The sequence below is a fragment of the Amblyomma maculatum genome, chromosome 2 (assembly GCF_055883805.1).
Source record: "Amblyomma maculatum isolate TAMU_Amacu chromosome 2, ASM5588380v1, whole genome shotgun sequence".
Taxonomy (NCBI): domain Eukaryota; kingdom Metazoa; phylum Arthropoda; class Arachnida; order Ixodida; family Ixodidae; genus Amblyomma; species Amblyomma maculatum.
In genome coordinates, this window is record NC_139345.1 from 112,471,176 (window position 1) to 112,489,022 (window position 17,847).

A 17,847-nucleotide genomic window follows, 5' to 3' on the forward strand; every position below is an offset into this window, starting at 1 on the left:
ACATTTAAATGCCCCTTCTTTAGTTCCTGGCGGCCGTTTCTGGATCCGATAGCGCTAACAAGTTCTCTCTTAACCGTAATCATTCCTTCGTCGCCAAACCATTCGTGCTCTACTTTCAAGGGAAACTAGCCTTCCGCATTACGTAGGCGAACAAGAACGGTATTTGCTGATCCTCCTCTGTGATGCGTTTGTTTCTACCGTGAGCTGCATTTCTGCAGTGGCTTTCTTCGGCGATATTAAACATGGTAATGACGCGTCTATATTACATCGTGAAAGCGAGCCACGTATGCGAGAAGTTAGCGAAGCGCCAGGAAAACAACCGAACGACGCGTATTGTGTCAACGTTGTCGAGAGGCTCACCGGCCTTAAATGTCATATCTGTATAACGCGAGCAAGATTGCTGCGAATCCTAACGATCTTCTCAGGCTTGTTTCGTTTGCGGATGATCGGGATCTGACACGCGTCCTGGTTAGCTTCACGACCTGGGAAATTGTGTACTGAACGCGTGCTTCGCGTCACACAGATTGCTAAGCTTGATTTGAAGCATCAATTCAGGTTTAAGTCTCCCTGTTCGTACAGCGAATGTAGCTGGGACCGTTTTACAATAGTTTTCATGAGTTGCGAAAACATGTTCATCGCTCAAGCTTACTTTCGTCGTCGTTTCTTAATCGTGTTCATGATTATTGCTTTTCTTTGGCCATCAACGCAGCATGCTCACAATCAGGCAGCTGCGGACACTGTACACGGACGAGCTCAAAGTGAAGCACTTGTCTTCGGAAAACCGTGAAGTGTTTGCCTCTATTGTCACAACCGTGTTCAAGGAGTTTGAAGACTTGGCTGAAAGCAAAGACAAATCATCCCAGGTAGCGAGATATCTTTTTTTGATACCTATATGCAATTAACTTGACCACATGCACACTTATGCCCTATAAAAGCATGACACAGGTCTTCACACCCTGCGTTAGTGTGTTTGTAAAATAGCTTTCTTAATTTTGTTAATAAAATGAATGCTGTTGTCAGGCTTTATTTTATTATATTGAAACATGTTGTCACCTTAGCAGCAACAGGAAGCAGGTGTTAGGCAGCTTGCACCTAATGTCACAGGTGCTGTGATGCTGTACCAGGCATGGTGTCTACAATGCAAGTTGGAGCAGGTAGCGATACGCAGATTGGAAAAGAAAAAAACATTTTTCTCTGTGCTCATATGTCCCAGCTTGTTAGCCACTGCAATGTTAGTTCAGTCTGAATTACACTTGTGTGATGGCTTTAGGCAAGGAAACTGTGAACAGCCTTTTTACATCTCATCTGAAGAGCTTTCACTGCACCTTATCTCCTTGCATTTTCTTGTTTGTTCAGGGCGTCAAGTCAGATAATGACACCTTTGCGGACTCGGGGGACATGAGTCCACTGCGTTCGGTGCTGCCACAGAATGGAAATTGCAGCATTGACACCGATTTGCCCTTCAAATGCCGCAATACCAAGAATGTTCAGTGCATTGTCGACTCAAGCAGTGACTCTGATGACGATGATGTGATTCGGGCCGTAAAAGAAACTCTTGGAGTGCAAACACGTCGGCGAACTCAACCGAAACAGGCCTGCGTGCCCAGTGTCACTTTCATCACCACCACAACAACCAACACCGCCACCTCCACTATCAACAGTACAGCTAACACAGGTGCCAACACTACATCCTTAGCCATCACATCCGATTCATCACACATTTCTCTAAAGGTTCCTCCAAGTGTTTCCTCAAGTGCTTCCTCAAGTGTTTCTTCAAGTGTTTCCTCAACTGTTTCCTCGAGTGTTTCCTCAGGTGTTTCTTCAAGTGCTACAAGTGTTTCTTCTAGTGTTTCTGCTGGTGTTTTGTTGAGCTCAGCTTCCAGCGTAGCCTCAAGTCTAGCCTTGAGTGCTGCAGTCAGAGAGACATCTCATGATGAATCCAGTGCTGCTGCTTCCAATGCAGCAACAAATACAGTGTGTGGTGCCATTCCGACTGTGGTGTTTCCTGTGGTTTCGGCGGACAAGGCTGAAGCCCCTTGCGGAGGCGACGCATCCGACTCCTCAGACTCTGAAGGAAAGTTGATGATTGCAGAGTCTCCCATGTCTGCTGAATCTCCGCGGAGGCCTTCATCAGATGGTGAGGGTAGTGCCAGGATTGGAGAGTCAGCGGGGAAAGTGAGAAGACCCTCTCTTCCTGTTGAAAATAAAAAGGCAAAACCAGTCTGCAGTAACCGCAGTGAAGGTAGGTTGTGCCCCTTACTTTTTGTTGTTGTTGTTGTTGTTGCTTCGCACTTACACTTGTATTGTTGTGTTTCGCGGCCTTACTAAAGCTGCGTCTGTGCCAAGAAATGAGCATCAATTATCAAAAACCAGCCTTATTGAAGTGAGAATCAGCAGTGAGTTCAGAAGACTGTGCAGAGCATGTGTGAAATTATAGGTATAATGGAAATGTAACTAGTTAAGGTGATGCAGCAGCAGGTCAGCTGGGTTGCATGATGTTTTGGCTGCCAGCATGGGGGCCTTGTTCATAATAAAGTAATCACCAAAGTAGTTTGTTTTCATTTAGTTCAAACAAGCCATATTTTACTAGCACTTCATTGTGAATGAGGTTCTTGTTTTCAGAATCAAAATGTCAGTTTTGAGTTAATTCAAACAACCTACTTTAGTAATCACTTTGTTGTGGATTAAGCCCATGTTGTTGGAATCGGAACATTCTTTTAAAGCAGCCGATTGGTGTCTGTTTTTTCTAATGTAGGAGGTTGTAATGCATGCTAAAAATTAATTGACACATTTAAGGTGTTTTTTTTTCTTATGAAAATACCAGCAGTATTATGCTTTTAACATTTCTATATTGATTCCACACATAAGGGTGCAGTTAAAGTCCTATTTTATTTTGGGCAGTCTTATAAGTAGCTTTGTTGTAAGTCAGCCTTTGTCAAGATGGCTTGTAAAGGGTGCAAGAAACAATGAAAATTTGTAAGTAATGTGGGCAAACAATGTCCATCAAATTTACTGCATGAGCTTGTATGAATAGCAACGATGTCTTCATTTGTAAGGTCAGTGTACAAAAGGGCAGGCTGCCCGTTTTCTTTTTCACAGAGTAGCCTGGCTGAAATTGTGCTTGGAAAAGAAAACATACGGAGCTTTTACTTTTTTGTATTCCTATCAGCTTGAACCTTTTGCAAATATGCAAATGTAAATGTATGCAAATATTGTCAAAATGTTTGCATTGCAAATGACAGGTTAGCTAAATTTGGGAATGGTTTATGATTTTTACTTTAATGCTTGCAAGTAAGCTAGCACTTCTTTTTTTTTCTTGCAATTATGAGTGGAAACATGCTTTGCATTTTTTCATGAGCTTGTTCGGGAAAAGTGCGGTGATTCCAGATGGTATGCTTCATTAAGATTGATACAACTTATTTCCGTAGCGAACGTCATTGTTAACAGTATGCAAGTGAAAGAAAAATAGCATTTACATAAGTCGCTGCTCCAAGGGGTCTTGCATAACAGCTCATTAAAAAAGACATCCGAAAGCAAGTTAATAAAGGCAAGCAATGGCAGCATATAAAGGATGCTTTCCTAGGTTGTGTGCTTTTTGAGGCATGTATTATGCATACAATTTTGAGGTTTGCATTCTGTATAATAGGTATCATGGGCATGTCAAAGGGGCATCGGGCTCTCTATTGAGATTTTCCCTACCTTGAAGAGCTCATCGGAAATGCATTTTGAAGCATATTGAATTTATGATAGAAGCTTTGTTGTATGAACTATGGAAAATGTTCAAATTTATATTCTGATGATTGAAAGAACCACTGCTCTGATCTGATCTTAGTTCAAAATTTTACGTTTTGAGTACATTTTGCTCACACGCCAACATGGAATGCCTCGAGTACCTTTGCATCTGTCGGGGGTGGAGCTTGTTGGATTACCTAAGGTAGTACATACAAGGCACCGATATCTGACACAGAGGTCTCAGCACTATGTCATCTAATGCCACCTATAGGGGCTGGCAGAGGCTGAGCAACATGGTACACATTTCTGTGGAATCGGAGGCTGAATAACTCTCTGTCTTGTAGTAGTATTTTTATGGGGGCAACACATGCAGTTACAAATAATTCAGCTTCGCTTCTATTCACCCTGTTTTGCTCCTTTCAACACTTGCCTTCGCCTGTGCAGCATCTGGTACCTCGGCGAAAATGTGAAACCACAGGGCAAGTACAAATACATGTTGGAACCATCACCAGCCTCAGCCTTACCTACCTCAGCCAGCACTAACCGTCGGTCCAATATTGGAAGTGTGTCGACGTTGTCTGCCCCTACACCGGGCCAATGAATTGGCAGCATACTCCAATATTGGGCTGATGGTTTGTGCTGCCTACCTGTTTGTTACCGGTTGTGCTCATCCTTGACGCCCCAGCACTTACCCTCACCACACTGAGTTTGGCACCTCCGTGTGTTGTGGGCTGTGCACGCTTATTTTTCAGCACTGATAGCAGTGGGGAAGTCAGTGCAGCTTCTGGAAAACTAACAGGTCACATGTGATCCTTCATATGTTTTTATTATACTGTTGTGACCGTTTATAATAAACACTCACTCGGTACAAGCGAAGGAGACGTGATCATCGCAGTAAATATGATGGATATGGCGCTTAATCTTAGATTTAATGTGTCTGTGGACACAAAGCTCAGTGAACACAGAGCTTATAAGCAGTGAGCCTACAGGCACCACAAACTTACTTTAGGAGCATGGTGTGTGGCCACCGCCTTCATCATGAACATACATAAGCATCGAAACTTTGCCCTTTTTCTTTTCATATGGAGGCTGTAAGGCTGTAAAAATTTGTAGTGCTGCAGAGCCAAGAAACGTGCTCTAACATCCGTCACTGTAACATTAAAGCCCAGAGTTCCAGCGCAGCATTGCCTTATCGTTCGCACACCGTTGAGGTCGATGTAGAGCTTTTCCACCCGGTGGAGTGGCTAGGCACTGTCGATGCCCCTTTGACATTGACACTGTCGTGGGTTTCAAAGGCTAGTTATTCTCCCCGTGAGCCATGGGACCTCCAAGAGCCTTTGTGTGGTGCTCCGTAGAGGAAGATTTTGTTATTCGGAATGAAGCTTCAACCGCAAAACAGCACAATCTCATTCACTCTGGTTGGAAGCAGTTCATGCTGCCCCACCACCTTCAAAGCAGGCCAAGCGGCCCCCATGGTCAGAAGGCCCCAAGACCTCTGCCCACGAGGCAAGGTCTGCTGCAAATGATCACGTACAGCATGCACGCATGTCCAGCGTCTCTGATGACGCAATGGACACAACCTAAGGTAGCTCTCTGTTGTCGCAGAGACAATGGAACTCCTTAGATCAGCCAAAAAAAGACAAGGCCCAAAACAACTTAATTCTTCCCTTTCATACACAAATATGGCGTTCCTAATTCATTGAAATTGCAGAGGAATTTTAAATAAATTAATTGACATAAGAGACATTCTAGCATCATTTGCTCCTGTAGCCCTAGTGTACTAAATATATACAAATTCTTCTGCCACCACAGAGAGCAGACAGACAGGCTCTCTCAGGAGGGGGAGCTGTGATTGTTCAAGAAAGCATCGCAGCTCGTGACATTGAACTAAAAACCAGGTTTGAAGCTGCAGCCGCCACCCTCCTTACATATAAGACCATTATAGTATGCTCTATATATTTACAACCACACCTGAAAATAACTACAAGAATTGGAAAACCTTTTAAGCCAACTAACAAAACCATATTCGGTAGTTGGGGATTTTAACGCACATTCTGTATTTTGGTGAAGCGAAAAAACTGACAGCAGAGGCGAAATTTTATAAGAACTTATTCTTTCCAAAAACGCTTGTTCAACTCCGGTAAACCCTTGTACTGCTCTGCATCATCTGGCAAAATGAGCTGTTTAGACTGTCAGTTAGTTCACCATCTGTTTTCAGCAATTTTATATGGGACGCTTTAGATAATCCATATGGGAGGGATCACTTGCCTGTTTTTATTAATCTATCATCATCACTTGCAGTCGTCCCAACGAAACCGCAGCGTTGGAAGCTGTATTTAGCAGATTGGACAACTTTAAAGAAAAAGCTAGATTACACGGAATATATTCAGAAAATTATGCGTTGATGAACTGAATGAAAAGTTCACAAATTTTATTCTCGCTGGAGCACAAATTGCCATCTCTCAGTCTTCCAGAATAGTGAAGTGCAACCACAAAATTTGGTATAATAAAGAATGCAGGGAAGCAAAAAAGATGCAAAATAAAGCTTGGGGAACTTTCAGGAGGTACCCAATTTATGATAACCTAATAAATTTCAAAAAAGCAAGGGCCAAAGCATGGTACATCTGAAAAAATGCTGAAAAAAACTTGCGGAAAAGTTATGTATCGTCTATAAACAGCTTAACTACGTAAAAAACAAATATGGGCACTGGTGCAGAAGTTAAATAGCGGGCTCTCACCATTTACAATTCCTCTATTAACAGCACCTAATATTCAAACAACTCTGCTGTAACAGGCAAACATATTGGGCGAACATGTTGTGGCAGTTTCTGGTTGTTTATACTACATGCAGTCATTTTGAAAATACAAAAACATATCTGAAAAACAGACTTCCAACTGACAGCACAAACAAACCTTACAACTGAGAAATTGCAATCCATGAAATCAATAGAGTACTATCTGCTGGTGAGCAAACAGCCCCAGGGCCAGACAAAATACACTACAAAATGCTGGCCCACCTTTCTGATTCTGCAGCAGAGACACTTTTGAAATTCTTTAACAGAATATTCAGGTCGGGTAAGATACCTGAGGCTTGGAAAACAGCTGTTATAGTTCCATCACCTAAACCCGGAAAGCCGCCTACTTCCACTAGTAGCTACAGACCCATAGCTTTTACAAGTTGCCTTGCCAAATCTTTCGAAAGTGCTTTAAACATTAGATTAATCTTTATTTTAGAATCACACAAACTTGTGGACATTCATTAGTGCGGTTTTGAAAATTCTAGGGGGCACTTTGGACCGCTAAAGTGCGATGAGGTGAAAGCGTCTATTGCACAGGGGTCCGAAGCCCTCCACTACGGCATCTCTTCTATCACTTCCACCTTCCTCCCTTCCCTAAAGGTGCGGGTCAGGTGTCCGCAGCGAATTGTGGCAGATACTGCGCCTTTTCATTCCTGTAAACCAGCTTGAAGCGCCGCTGATTCCTGCTTTACTGTGTCTGCTTCTATATGCTGTTTGGTGCAGCGTTCGAGGAAGTGCCCTCTATATGCTTGGATTGGACGCCAGGCAGGGTCAGCCTCGTGTATGCGTGAATGACGTCATCACCGGATGTGACATCACGACTTGTCATGACGTCATAGTCACATTATCATCACTATCACTATAACTACCACTATCGTTTTCGGTCACTATCTACCACTAACTAGCAGTGATGGTCTGCATGGCAACTGCACTGCGCGCTGGCATGACGCTAGGCAAGGAGAACTAAGATATGTTTCTCATTTATTTCGAGGTATGACATACTACACCACTATTGACGTCATCATTTATTTCAAGGTATGATATACTACACCACTGATGATGTCATCATCAATTTCAAGGTACGACATACTACACCACTAATGTCATCATTTATTTCAAGGTACCATATACTACACCACTGATGATGTCATCATTTATTTAAAAGTATTAATTCCGATAAGTAACAAAATTCCGATGAAAGGTGTTAGGCAAGGAGACACAATCTCCCCAGTACTATTCACAGCTTGCTTAGAGGAAGTATTCAGAGACCTGGAATGGGAGCAGTTAGGGATAAGGGTAGATGGAGAATACCTCAGTAATCTGCGATTTGATGATGACATTGCCTTGCTAAGCAACTCGGTTGATGAACTGCAAATAATGATTGATGACCTAGACAGGAAAAGTAGAAAGGTAGGCTTGAAAATCAATATGCAGAAGACTGGGGTAACCTCGGGAAGGAACAGCAGTTTACATTAGGTATCGAAGTACTGAAGTAGTAGGCGAATATGTCTACTTAGGACAGGTAGTAACCGCAGATCCAGACCATGAAAAGGAAATAACAAAAAGAATAAGATTGGGATGGTGCGCATTTGGCAAGCACTCGCAGATTATGACTAGCAGCTTACCGGTATCGCTCAAGAGGAAAGTATACAACAGTTGCATCTTGCCTGTACTCACCTATGGGGCTGAAACGTGGAGGCTAACCAAGAGAGTTCTACTTAAGTTGAGGACAACCCAGAGGGCTATGGAACGAAAAATGGTAGGGGTAACATTAAGAGATAGGAAGCGTGCACAGTGGGCCAGAGAAATAACTCAAGTTACCGACATTCTAGTCGAAATTAAGAAGAAGAAATGGACATGGGCTGAACATGTAGTGCGAAGAGAGGATAACCGACGGTCGCTGAGGGTAACAAACTGGATTCCAAGGGAAGGAAAGCGTAGCAGGGGACGGCAGGAAGTTAGGTGGGCGGATGAGATTAAGAAGTTCGCAGGGGTCAGGTGGATGCAACTAGCACAGAACCGGGTTAAGGGGAGAAATCTGAGAGAGGCCTTCGCCCTGCAGTGGGTATAGTCAGGCTGATGATGATGATGATGATGATGATAACATACTACACCACTGATGGCATCATTTATTTCAAGGTACGACATACTACACCACTTATGACATTTATTTCAAGGTATGGCATACTACACTGATTACGTTATTCATTTCAAGGTACGATATACTTCACCACTGATGTCGTCATCATTAATTTCAAAGCACAACATATACACCACTGATGACATCATCATTTATTTCAAGGTACGACATACTACACCACTGATGACATTAATTTCAAGGTACAACATACTACACCATCGATAACGTCATTTATTTCAAGGTGCTACATACTACACCACTGATGCCGTTATCATTCATTTCAAGGCGCGACATACTACACTACCGATGGTGTCATCATTAATTTCAAAGCACAATATACTACACCACTGATGATGTCATAATTTATTTCAAGGTATAACATCTACACCACTAATGACGTCATAATTTATTTCAATGTAAACATACTACATGTCTAATGACGTCATTTATTTCAAGGTGCAACATTCTACACCGCTGATGACGTCATTTATTTCAAGTTATGACATTTACACTGCTTATAATGTCATCATTAATTTCCAGGTACGACATACTACACCACTGATGACATCATTAATTTCAAGGTACGGCTTACTAAACCACTGATGATGTCATCATTAATTTCAAAGCAAGACATACTGCACCATTGATGACGTCATCAGACTAAAGCATTACGTACAGACGGATACGATCGTGAGCATGAGCCAATAAAGGCTCCCTTTAATGGCCTTAAAAAAGCATGCTCGACGACAGACTATCTGCTTAGGCTTGAAAACATTCTTGAAGGGCATTTATACACAAATAACATTGTCTTGCCGTCTTCTTCGACATGGAGAAAGCATATGACGCAGCCTGGAGGCTCAGCATTCTGTGTTACCTAGCAGATATATGTATCTGTGGCAAAATGTTAAACTGCCTGAAAGAGTTTCTGCTGGGTACGAAGCTATATTGGTATCCGCGTCAACGAGAGAGCTGGCACATGTGTCGCAGCAGCTCGTAACTCTGAAATGCAACTTTTCAATTTGCCACGTAGAGATGTTATGGAACTCGTTAAGGAAAAACTGAGAAAAATGGCAGGCTTCATGGAACAATAAAATGAGCAATAAATCACACTTTGTCAAACCAGTCGTCAAGAAATGGACATCGTCCAGCCATCCAAAAAGCTTTGTTGAAGTAATTCTACGTCGCCTTCGCATCGGACACACGCACCTAATACATAGCTTCATTCTGAAGAAAGAAACCTTTATGTGAAGGGTATGAAGGCAAACTAACAATAAATTACATTTTAGTGTCATGCACTAAACTAGAGAATTTAAGAAAAAATTATTTTGTACAGTTTTACAATGAACAGATCCTTTTCCATCCCAGCTTGCTTTTAGGAGAGAATGCACTGGTTGAAATTTCTCACATTTTTGGGTTCCTAAAAGAAGCAGTGCTCCTCAACAAGCTATAAAAACATGAAATATAGATTAGTCCTTTTTATACCGTAAAAACAAACCACCCTGTTCATGTTGCATGACAACCTTAGTTGCTTATGCGCCAAAAACCTCAACATCATCAACATACATCAGTCGGTGATTTCTTAGAAGAAATATTAAGCATTACCTTTGAAAAAAGCTTGCACGTCTACTTCACCAGATCTGTGCGATTGCAAGGTGGGTAGGCATCAGCTTTCACTGCCCGCAACAGCTGTACCTTGCAAAGGCACTTTCTTTTGCGCTTCGTCTGCGCTGATTTTGTGCAGCTTTGCTGCCTTTTTTCATTTGGTGCACCATTGAGCTCGAACCACACAAGTTTGGATGTCTCTGTGCGGTTTCTTTGTGCGACAACTTGCCTTTGCCGCTCCGTCTGAACGCAGCGGTAAATCTGATAATCTTCCACCCATCACTGTTCAGAAGCCGAGGCAGTGCTGTGCCTTTGAAAAACAAAAAAAAAATCTTTACATCGTACATGATGCAGAAATTGCGAAATTTGTGGAGACAGATTTCACAACTGGCTGGCGCTGTGCCGTGATAGGAAGCAAACTTCGATTTGTGCTAGATTTAGACACATGCCTCAGGATGGCAGTCATAATCTATCAATAATCATCTAATGATCATAATGTGTGCATTGCTTTTTTTGTAGTCGGTAGCAGTCTGTAAGCTAACCAAGCCAATAGGAACACCCCCACACGTCCCATTCTTGTAGTAATCTGACCTTTCATGTCAGGCGCGCCTACTGGAAACATCAGGATGTAACGAACAGGCAGGACGTGATGCTCAGTTTCTTTATAAGCAGGCTACACTGTATTTTTAAGTTTAATATGATGTGCAAAGTGGTGATCTTTTATCTTTACATGTGTGGGTGACAGATGTGCTGTGCAGCACACATTGCGTGTTATTTTCTTGTCTCATGGATAGTAAGCAGGTCAGCAAAAGGTAGGTAGATGCAGTATATGAATATACTCCCTTCTAGTTCATCACCATATAGCACCATGGTATGCAAATCGGTTTTGTTTGGAAACTAGCTTTCATTATTGAAGAATGATATAAGGAACCTTGTAATTGTAAATTTAAGCACATGGTACTTTTTATAAACTCAGACCCCCCAAAATGGGCTGGGCAGTTACGTAAGATTGAGATGCATATAGTTTTCGCGCGGACAGTTTGTCTGAAACAGTTTAAAAGAAAACTTGAAGATGGGTGGGGGAGGTCGAGCACTTAATTTTCAATGTACAGAATGGTGCACTAATAAATAATGCACATGATGTCTGCATTTTTGTCAGCCATCATGTGATGAAGGCATTATTGTATCAATAATTATCTGATTTTGCAACAGTAGAGGTCCTTCCTGAAAATAGGTGTTACAGTCTTGATGCAGGCATCTTTTTCTCGTAGTGCCATCCATCAAAGCAAAGAGTAGCAAGCTCAGAGGCATCACAATGACATATTTGAGATTTTTCAATGTGACTTAGTGCATGCCAGATGATAATTTGTTAATTGCCTAGGGAGAAACATTTTTAAGAACCACACACTCCCTCCACTCAGGGTCGAAGACACCAACCCAGGAGAGCAACGGAAAAAACCACAAAAGCATGGATGACATGCCTCTATTCACTCTGAAACTGACGAAAACCAAAACAGGTGGGTGGATTATGGTCAAGCCAAAGAGTGAAGAGTCCGATGCCGGTGATGAGATGTCTTCTCAAAAACCCGCCGTGATCCGGCGAAAACGTGTCGCTGCACCTCGGAAAACTAAGGAGAAGATACCAGAAAACGCCCGTGGCATCTTCGACTCGAGTGATGACGAACCACTGTCAGAACTGCGCAACAGGCCACCAAAAAAGAAGCCTATCTCTCCTCAGCAGGTGGCAACAGTGGCAGTGACGGAAGGTACCGGCCTTTCAGAACTGGAGCAGAAGCTTGCCCGTACGCACAAGCGTCGGAAAAAACCAGCTGATGGTTTCCCACCTCCTAGCAAAAAGCGCAAGGTAAGATAATGTATGCAGTGCTACATAGTGCTCCTATTGCATGTTAGCTTAGAGCAAAAGTAAATATGTGTGAAAGTAGCTTGTAAAGGCAACAGTGCTGCTGTGTATGAAGCGGAAACACAGGACGGAAACCTGTTTGTTGCACTGTCGCCTTTACAACGCATCACCAACTCACTCATCTAGTCATTGTGCCAACAGCTGTTTGGATCAAATGAAAGGTCCCTTAACTACTCGTGTCAACTTTTCGTGCACCTCCAGCACACTCATGGTAATTTGTCGCTCCTGTTACATCAGAGCACCGCTGAAACTAAATACTACCATTTGTTATTTTTCTTTGCTAGGAATTGACGCAGATTCTTATGAGCCCATTGCGCTTAATGACGATTGGGTAGCTTGAAAAAATTGGAAGGACAAGTGAGCTCCGTATTTAAGGGCCTTACACGACACCGTTAAAGACTCCCATTCCTGGCAGATCCTCGTTCGCGTACATGCACTTTTCTACTTGTTTGGTCCCTAATTGCTTTATTTGTGCCTCTTTTGAATCACACGTACTCCTTAACATACAGTCCTAAGCTGCCACATTGCGTGAAAGACCACCCGACACAGATATAAAGCCCCGCTTCGACCAGGCCTTATGAGCATGCCTTGGGATCCAAGGGTCCCGACGGGCTTGATTTCCTTTCTCACTCTTTGATCTCCAAGAAGCTGCCTCAGTTGCCTGCTACTGCGACCTCGGCCATCAAAGCATATTGCCTAAGATATAATAAATGTGCTCATTTTAGATGCTCTTTATATGCTCTAAAGAAATTGAACTTATTATGGTAGCAGCCCATTTCAGAGTGTAGCGTTCGTGCTGTCACTCTCAATGAAGATTGGGTAGCTTAAAAATTAGTTGTGCGTTACTTAAGATGTAATCAATGTATTTGTCTAAAATGCTGTGGTAGTATCCAACTGAGGAATGCAGCTTTTGCACTGCCTCTGCGCCGTTGACCTTCTATTATTGACCATAGACAATTTTACTTCACAGCTTGGTCAATGCTGCCTTCAGTAAACAGCATATTGTGCATGCGTGGTTCACCTAGTGTTTTAGCTTTCCTTTTGCTTCCAGTTATTATTGCTTTAGTAATGCTTGTTGATTTGCGATGCGCAGTTGGAGAAAAGGTGCTTAATTTCTTGGATGAGTATAATATTCAGTGACAGGTACAAGGCACAGACTCTTCAAATAGTGACATGTGAGCTGCAGTGGTCACATCAATAGTAATCAGGAGTCTTTTCTTTGTGACATCTTGTAGCTAGCTCTGGAAAATACATAACCTGTGATAATGAACTAGCTCTCAAACCTTTATTTTAATTTTTGTGTAAGCACTGCAAAGTACTAAAGTCATTAAATATTGCATAGTTGGTTTATATAGTTGCATAGTTGGTAGCACCTAAATGACATTTGATTTGTGGCATTTGTTATTTTGCAAAAAAACTGTTATCGCCTTTTTTCTTAGAGCTGGTAAGAGTATCGGATGCTCTTAAGTTTTGTCTGTGGGTCCACCGCTTTAGAATTCTGTGCTTCTCTGCATTTTTTTTTTTTTTTTTTTTGGCTTGAGGAAGCACCGCTTTATGTTTAGTTTGGAAGAGCAAAACAAAGAAAGCGGTGTTTGGCTCTTTGTATGTGCTACAGCCAGCAGGAAAGCCAGCGACTGCCGAGAATCCAGCAGTAGCAAGGCTCAAGCGATGCATTAGCACTGCTGGGCTGAGGGTCCGCTACGTTCAGTTGCTAGAAGAAACAGACACCGTGGAGCAAAAAGTGGACAAGCTCATGAAGGTTCTCAGGGACGCTGGGCTTCAGGGTAACCCTTCTTTTTGCACATCAGTGTTGTTCATTTTCAACTTTTGTTGTGCTCACTGTGACTTCTGGGGCAACTGAAGTGCAGCAAGATCTTGTGTACAATTGTAGGCTTCTCGCAGCCTTTGTACATTGTGCAGTTTTGAAGACTGACATCAGGAGCGCACCTCGGCTGCCCAACTTTGACCTCATGTGGCAGTCCGATCGCAGACTTTTTACTTTGTGCATTCGTTTTGCATTTTGTATGGAAAAGCTGAACAACAAATTTTTTTTGTACCTTTCAGGATTTCCTAGTCTAGGGCCATGCAGTAAGTACACATAGATAACCTAGCTGGTTCTGGCTGCATGGAATGGAGATAATCCTGCACACATACATCAAACCAGTACATATTGAAAGCCCCGCCATTGTGGCTTCGTGATTGGGCATTCAACAGCTGATCCTGAAGATGTGGGTTTGATTCTGGCCACAGTGGCCACGTTTTGATGGAGGCAAAACGCAAGTCACCCGTCTACTGATGTCACTGCACGTGAAAGAATCCCATCGGGTTAAATTTCCGGAGCCCTCCACTAGGGCATCCTTCATGCTGGTGTCCTGATGTCGCTTTCGGATGTTAAACCCTGTAAATTAAATGGAAGCAAACCAGTATATATTGAAAAATAGATATTAAGTGAGATTGGTCACAGAATCTGGAGTAAAGACAAAATAATTTTAAAGAAGGCAGCCATGTTGTTTACTTGCTCAAGTCTGTCAAAAATATCACTACCATCTAAAACAGGATCGTTTGACACAATAATCAGGTTGTAGAAACCAACAGCATATAACATATCTCAGCCTTATTTCTTATTGAGTAAGAAATATCATAATTGCATCTTGTTGGGAAAGGTCTATGTATTTCGGTGCTGATATGCACTAAATGTCGCTTGCTGTATAAATTTGAACAGAAGGAACATTGAAGTTAATGCCGCTTCATGCGTACCTTTATAAGGCGATAGAGAGTAGAAAGAAGCAAGTTATTTTTTTGATAACGTTATTTGTATGATGCATGCAGTTCTGTAACGGCATGCAACCATGATTGGCGTTACCTGAAGCACCTTGAAAAATTGTCTGTTCGCAGTGTTTTTGGCATGTTGAAATGCGCAGTTCACTTCTGTGGAGTGACAGACTTTTTCGAGGAACTACTGTGAATAGGCATAGCTCCATAATTCAGCGCCACATTTGCAGTGACAGTGAAGATGTGCGTGATGAAGCATGTGTCTGCGTCTGCTTGAGTTCAACAGCATTAATGCTTGGATATGTGGCACTGACTATTTAAACTGATGGTGTTATGGACACTAAGTTTTGTCGTGCCACATATTTTCCCCAATCCATCTCTCCCCTCCCTCCTTCCTGGTGCCACAGTATGGTTTTAACGATAATTTGGAACAAACCACTCTTAGTTTATGGAGCAAGTAGATGTGTGGCTTACTCCTTTTAACAATGCCTTCACAGAAGAGCCTATTTAACCACTGTCTTATCCCTGTGCCAGGGTGCGCTAGACTGCTGCCATTAGCCCTTATTTCTACCACCTGTCCTTCTTATGGTGGTAGCAATGTTGGGCAGTTGGAGACGCTGAATCATTACTAGCAGGATGATTGGATCACTGAAAAAGTCAAACACAAAAATGACTAATATAAGATCCAATATAAGGATGTATAAGAGGCTGTTTAAGCATTCCTCTTTTTCTGAGACAGCCTTATTGTGAACAAGGAATCCATACAGGGCTCAAGACATTTTCATTTTTTACTTGGTCAGTGAACCAATCTTTATGCTAGTAATGCTTCACCCTGACCAGCAGCAGTGTTCCATTAAACTGTGCATCATTTTTGCATCAGTTATGCTTATTACATACACAAAAAGCTGAGATGCTAGTCACTGTTCTTTTCCTCTCAGGCAAACCAACACTGAAGAGCTGCAAGGAGCTGAGACAGAAGCGTGAAGAAGAAAACGAAGTTCGGAATCTTGACAAAAGCTGCATTGTAGAAAACTCTCAAGGTAGCTGTGTGTCTCTGCTTCTTATGTTTGCCAATTGAAGTTGAAGTTATTTGTTCCGGTAATTGCCGTCTTCTTGATAAACCGGCTGCTGCACTCGACACAGTAACGGAGAATTTTACATCTCAAAGTAGGAAGTTGTGTAACACCACATTTGCAGTCTGTGGCTTAATTTTAGCAACCTGTAGACGACAAATAGGTGTTGCTAGTATTGATGAACCGCCACATCCAAAAAACAAACATGCTACTTTCGCTGAAGATAGAACTTTTGTATTCTGGAAGAGGTTGAAAGATGGAAGGTAGGCGTCACCACCATTGCCAATTTTTACAAACGAACTGCAGTGCATCAGGTCTGTTCTGTTTTTTTGTTGTTGTTTTTTTTTCACTCAAATTTCGAATTGAAATTAAATCCTCAGTTACTTCCAAATGGGGAGAACGAAGCCTGCTTTTTTTCTTTCTTTTTTTCTTCTAAATAAGAGCAAAAATTCGACGAGTCATCTCAGGTTTCCCTTTGATGTGCACCGAGCTTGCACCAATTGGCCGTTCTTCAAATTTTATTGCAGATGGTGCAACGAAGCGGACAACTCGGAGTGCAGCCATTTGTGCCGTCCCAAGTGCCACGCCCCCCGAGGAGCCCCAAGAGGAGGTCGACGAACCACGCAAGGTCTTCTCAAGGTTAAAAGACATCATTGACAGCGAGGACAGTGAATGATGATGAGACGATATTGTCTACCTGTACATAGGCAGTAGAATCACAGCAGGCCAAAGATCGCAGTGGCTCTTCTCACACTTCCAGCATGGTTGATCACTGCCGTCGCCCACAGAAGTTTTTGATGTGTCAGTTGTGCCATTTGGCCAGCCATCTGCTGCGAGCAGCAGGGATGTTTCACCTGCTGAGAAGAGCGACTGCGAGTCTTTGGTCTAACCTTACGTCTCTCTCTCTCTCCTCCTCCATCATTTATATACCGTGTTTTTGTTTTTAAATTGTTTTTTACCTCTTCACAGTGTATTATACAGTTGTATACATAGTGTATATGTGGGTTGTGAAATCCCAGACGTTTGGGATGCGGCTTGCAGTGGCCACAGAGAGATTCTGGCATGCCTTGTCTTGTCTTATTTTGTTCATAGTGAAGAAATCCCTTTACCCAGTGCTGGAAGGTCAACACACCTTCTTGGCTTACGCACAGCATACAGGTTACAAGGTGAACGGGTGGTATAGGGGCCGTAAAAATCTGCCCAAACAGTGCTTTGTTCTGCCTTTGCATGCTATGGGCGGCAATGTCCATATTGAAGATAGCAAAATGAGTTTACAAATAACTCAACGAAGTCACCTTGCTAGTGACTCGTACGCTCGTTATTATGTTCTCCATTTGTAGAACATGTGGCGATTGGGATGCTCGGGCACCTGCCTTTTTCTTGCGAGGATATAGTTATGCTAAATATGTACATAAAGAAAAGCCCGCTGCATTAGATTGGCGCATTCTTTTAGCAGAAATTCATGTGTTGAAGCACAGCTGTAAGTTTAGCGAGTAGCAGTTGTTGCCCTGCTTTTTATTGTTTCAGTTTTTTTCTATCATTAAGGACTTTTTACTTATACCATATGTTTCTTTTTGAACAGGATGCAAAGCTTATGCCAGAAATTGGTCAAAGTTGCATGTCATCAACATTTGGAGTAACGGATTTGATAACTTGCAGAGAGAGGTTGGTGACGATGAAATATTCCTGTTTTATTTTGTACACTGACATCATGCAGCCAAGAGCAAATTTTCAAACAGCTTTTTAACTTTGCCATGAATAACAGCACCACTGGGAATGTTATGAGGTTAAGAGTTTCCTCTTGAACTC

General features: G+C 42.4%; 1 protein-coding gene across 1 annotated transcript in view; it reads left to right on the forward strand.

Annotated features, from left to right (window-relative positions):
• Positions 1-17,847, forward strand: part of LOC146199573 (uncharacterized) — a 36,825-nt gene that overhangs the window by 335 nt on the left and 18,643 nt on the right. The window contains exons 2-8 of the mRNA XM_084595084.1: positions 710-863; positions 1,357-2,242; positions 11,694-12,136; positions 13,809-13,977; positions 15,904-16,005; positions 16,566-16,677; positions 17,621-17,703. Of these exons, the coding sequence (XP_084451210.1) occupies positions 710-863; positions 1,357-2,242; positions 11,694-12,136; positions 13,809-13,977; positions 15,904-16,005; positions 16,566-16,677; positions 17,621-17,678 (1,924 nt within the window). The 3' untranslated portion in view covers positions 17,679-17,703. The remainder of the gene's footprint in view (positions 1-709; positions 864-1,356; positions 2,243-11,693; positions 12,137-13,808; positions 13,978-15,903; positions 16,006-16,565; positions 16,678-17,620; positions 17,704-17,847) is intronic.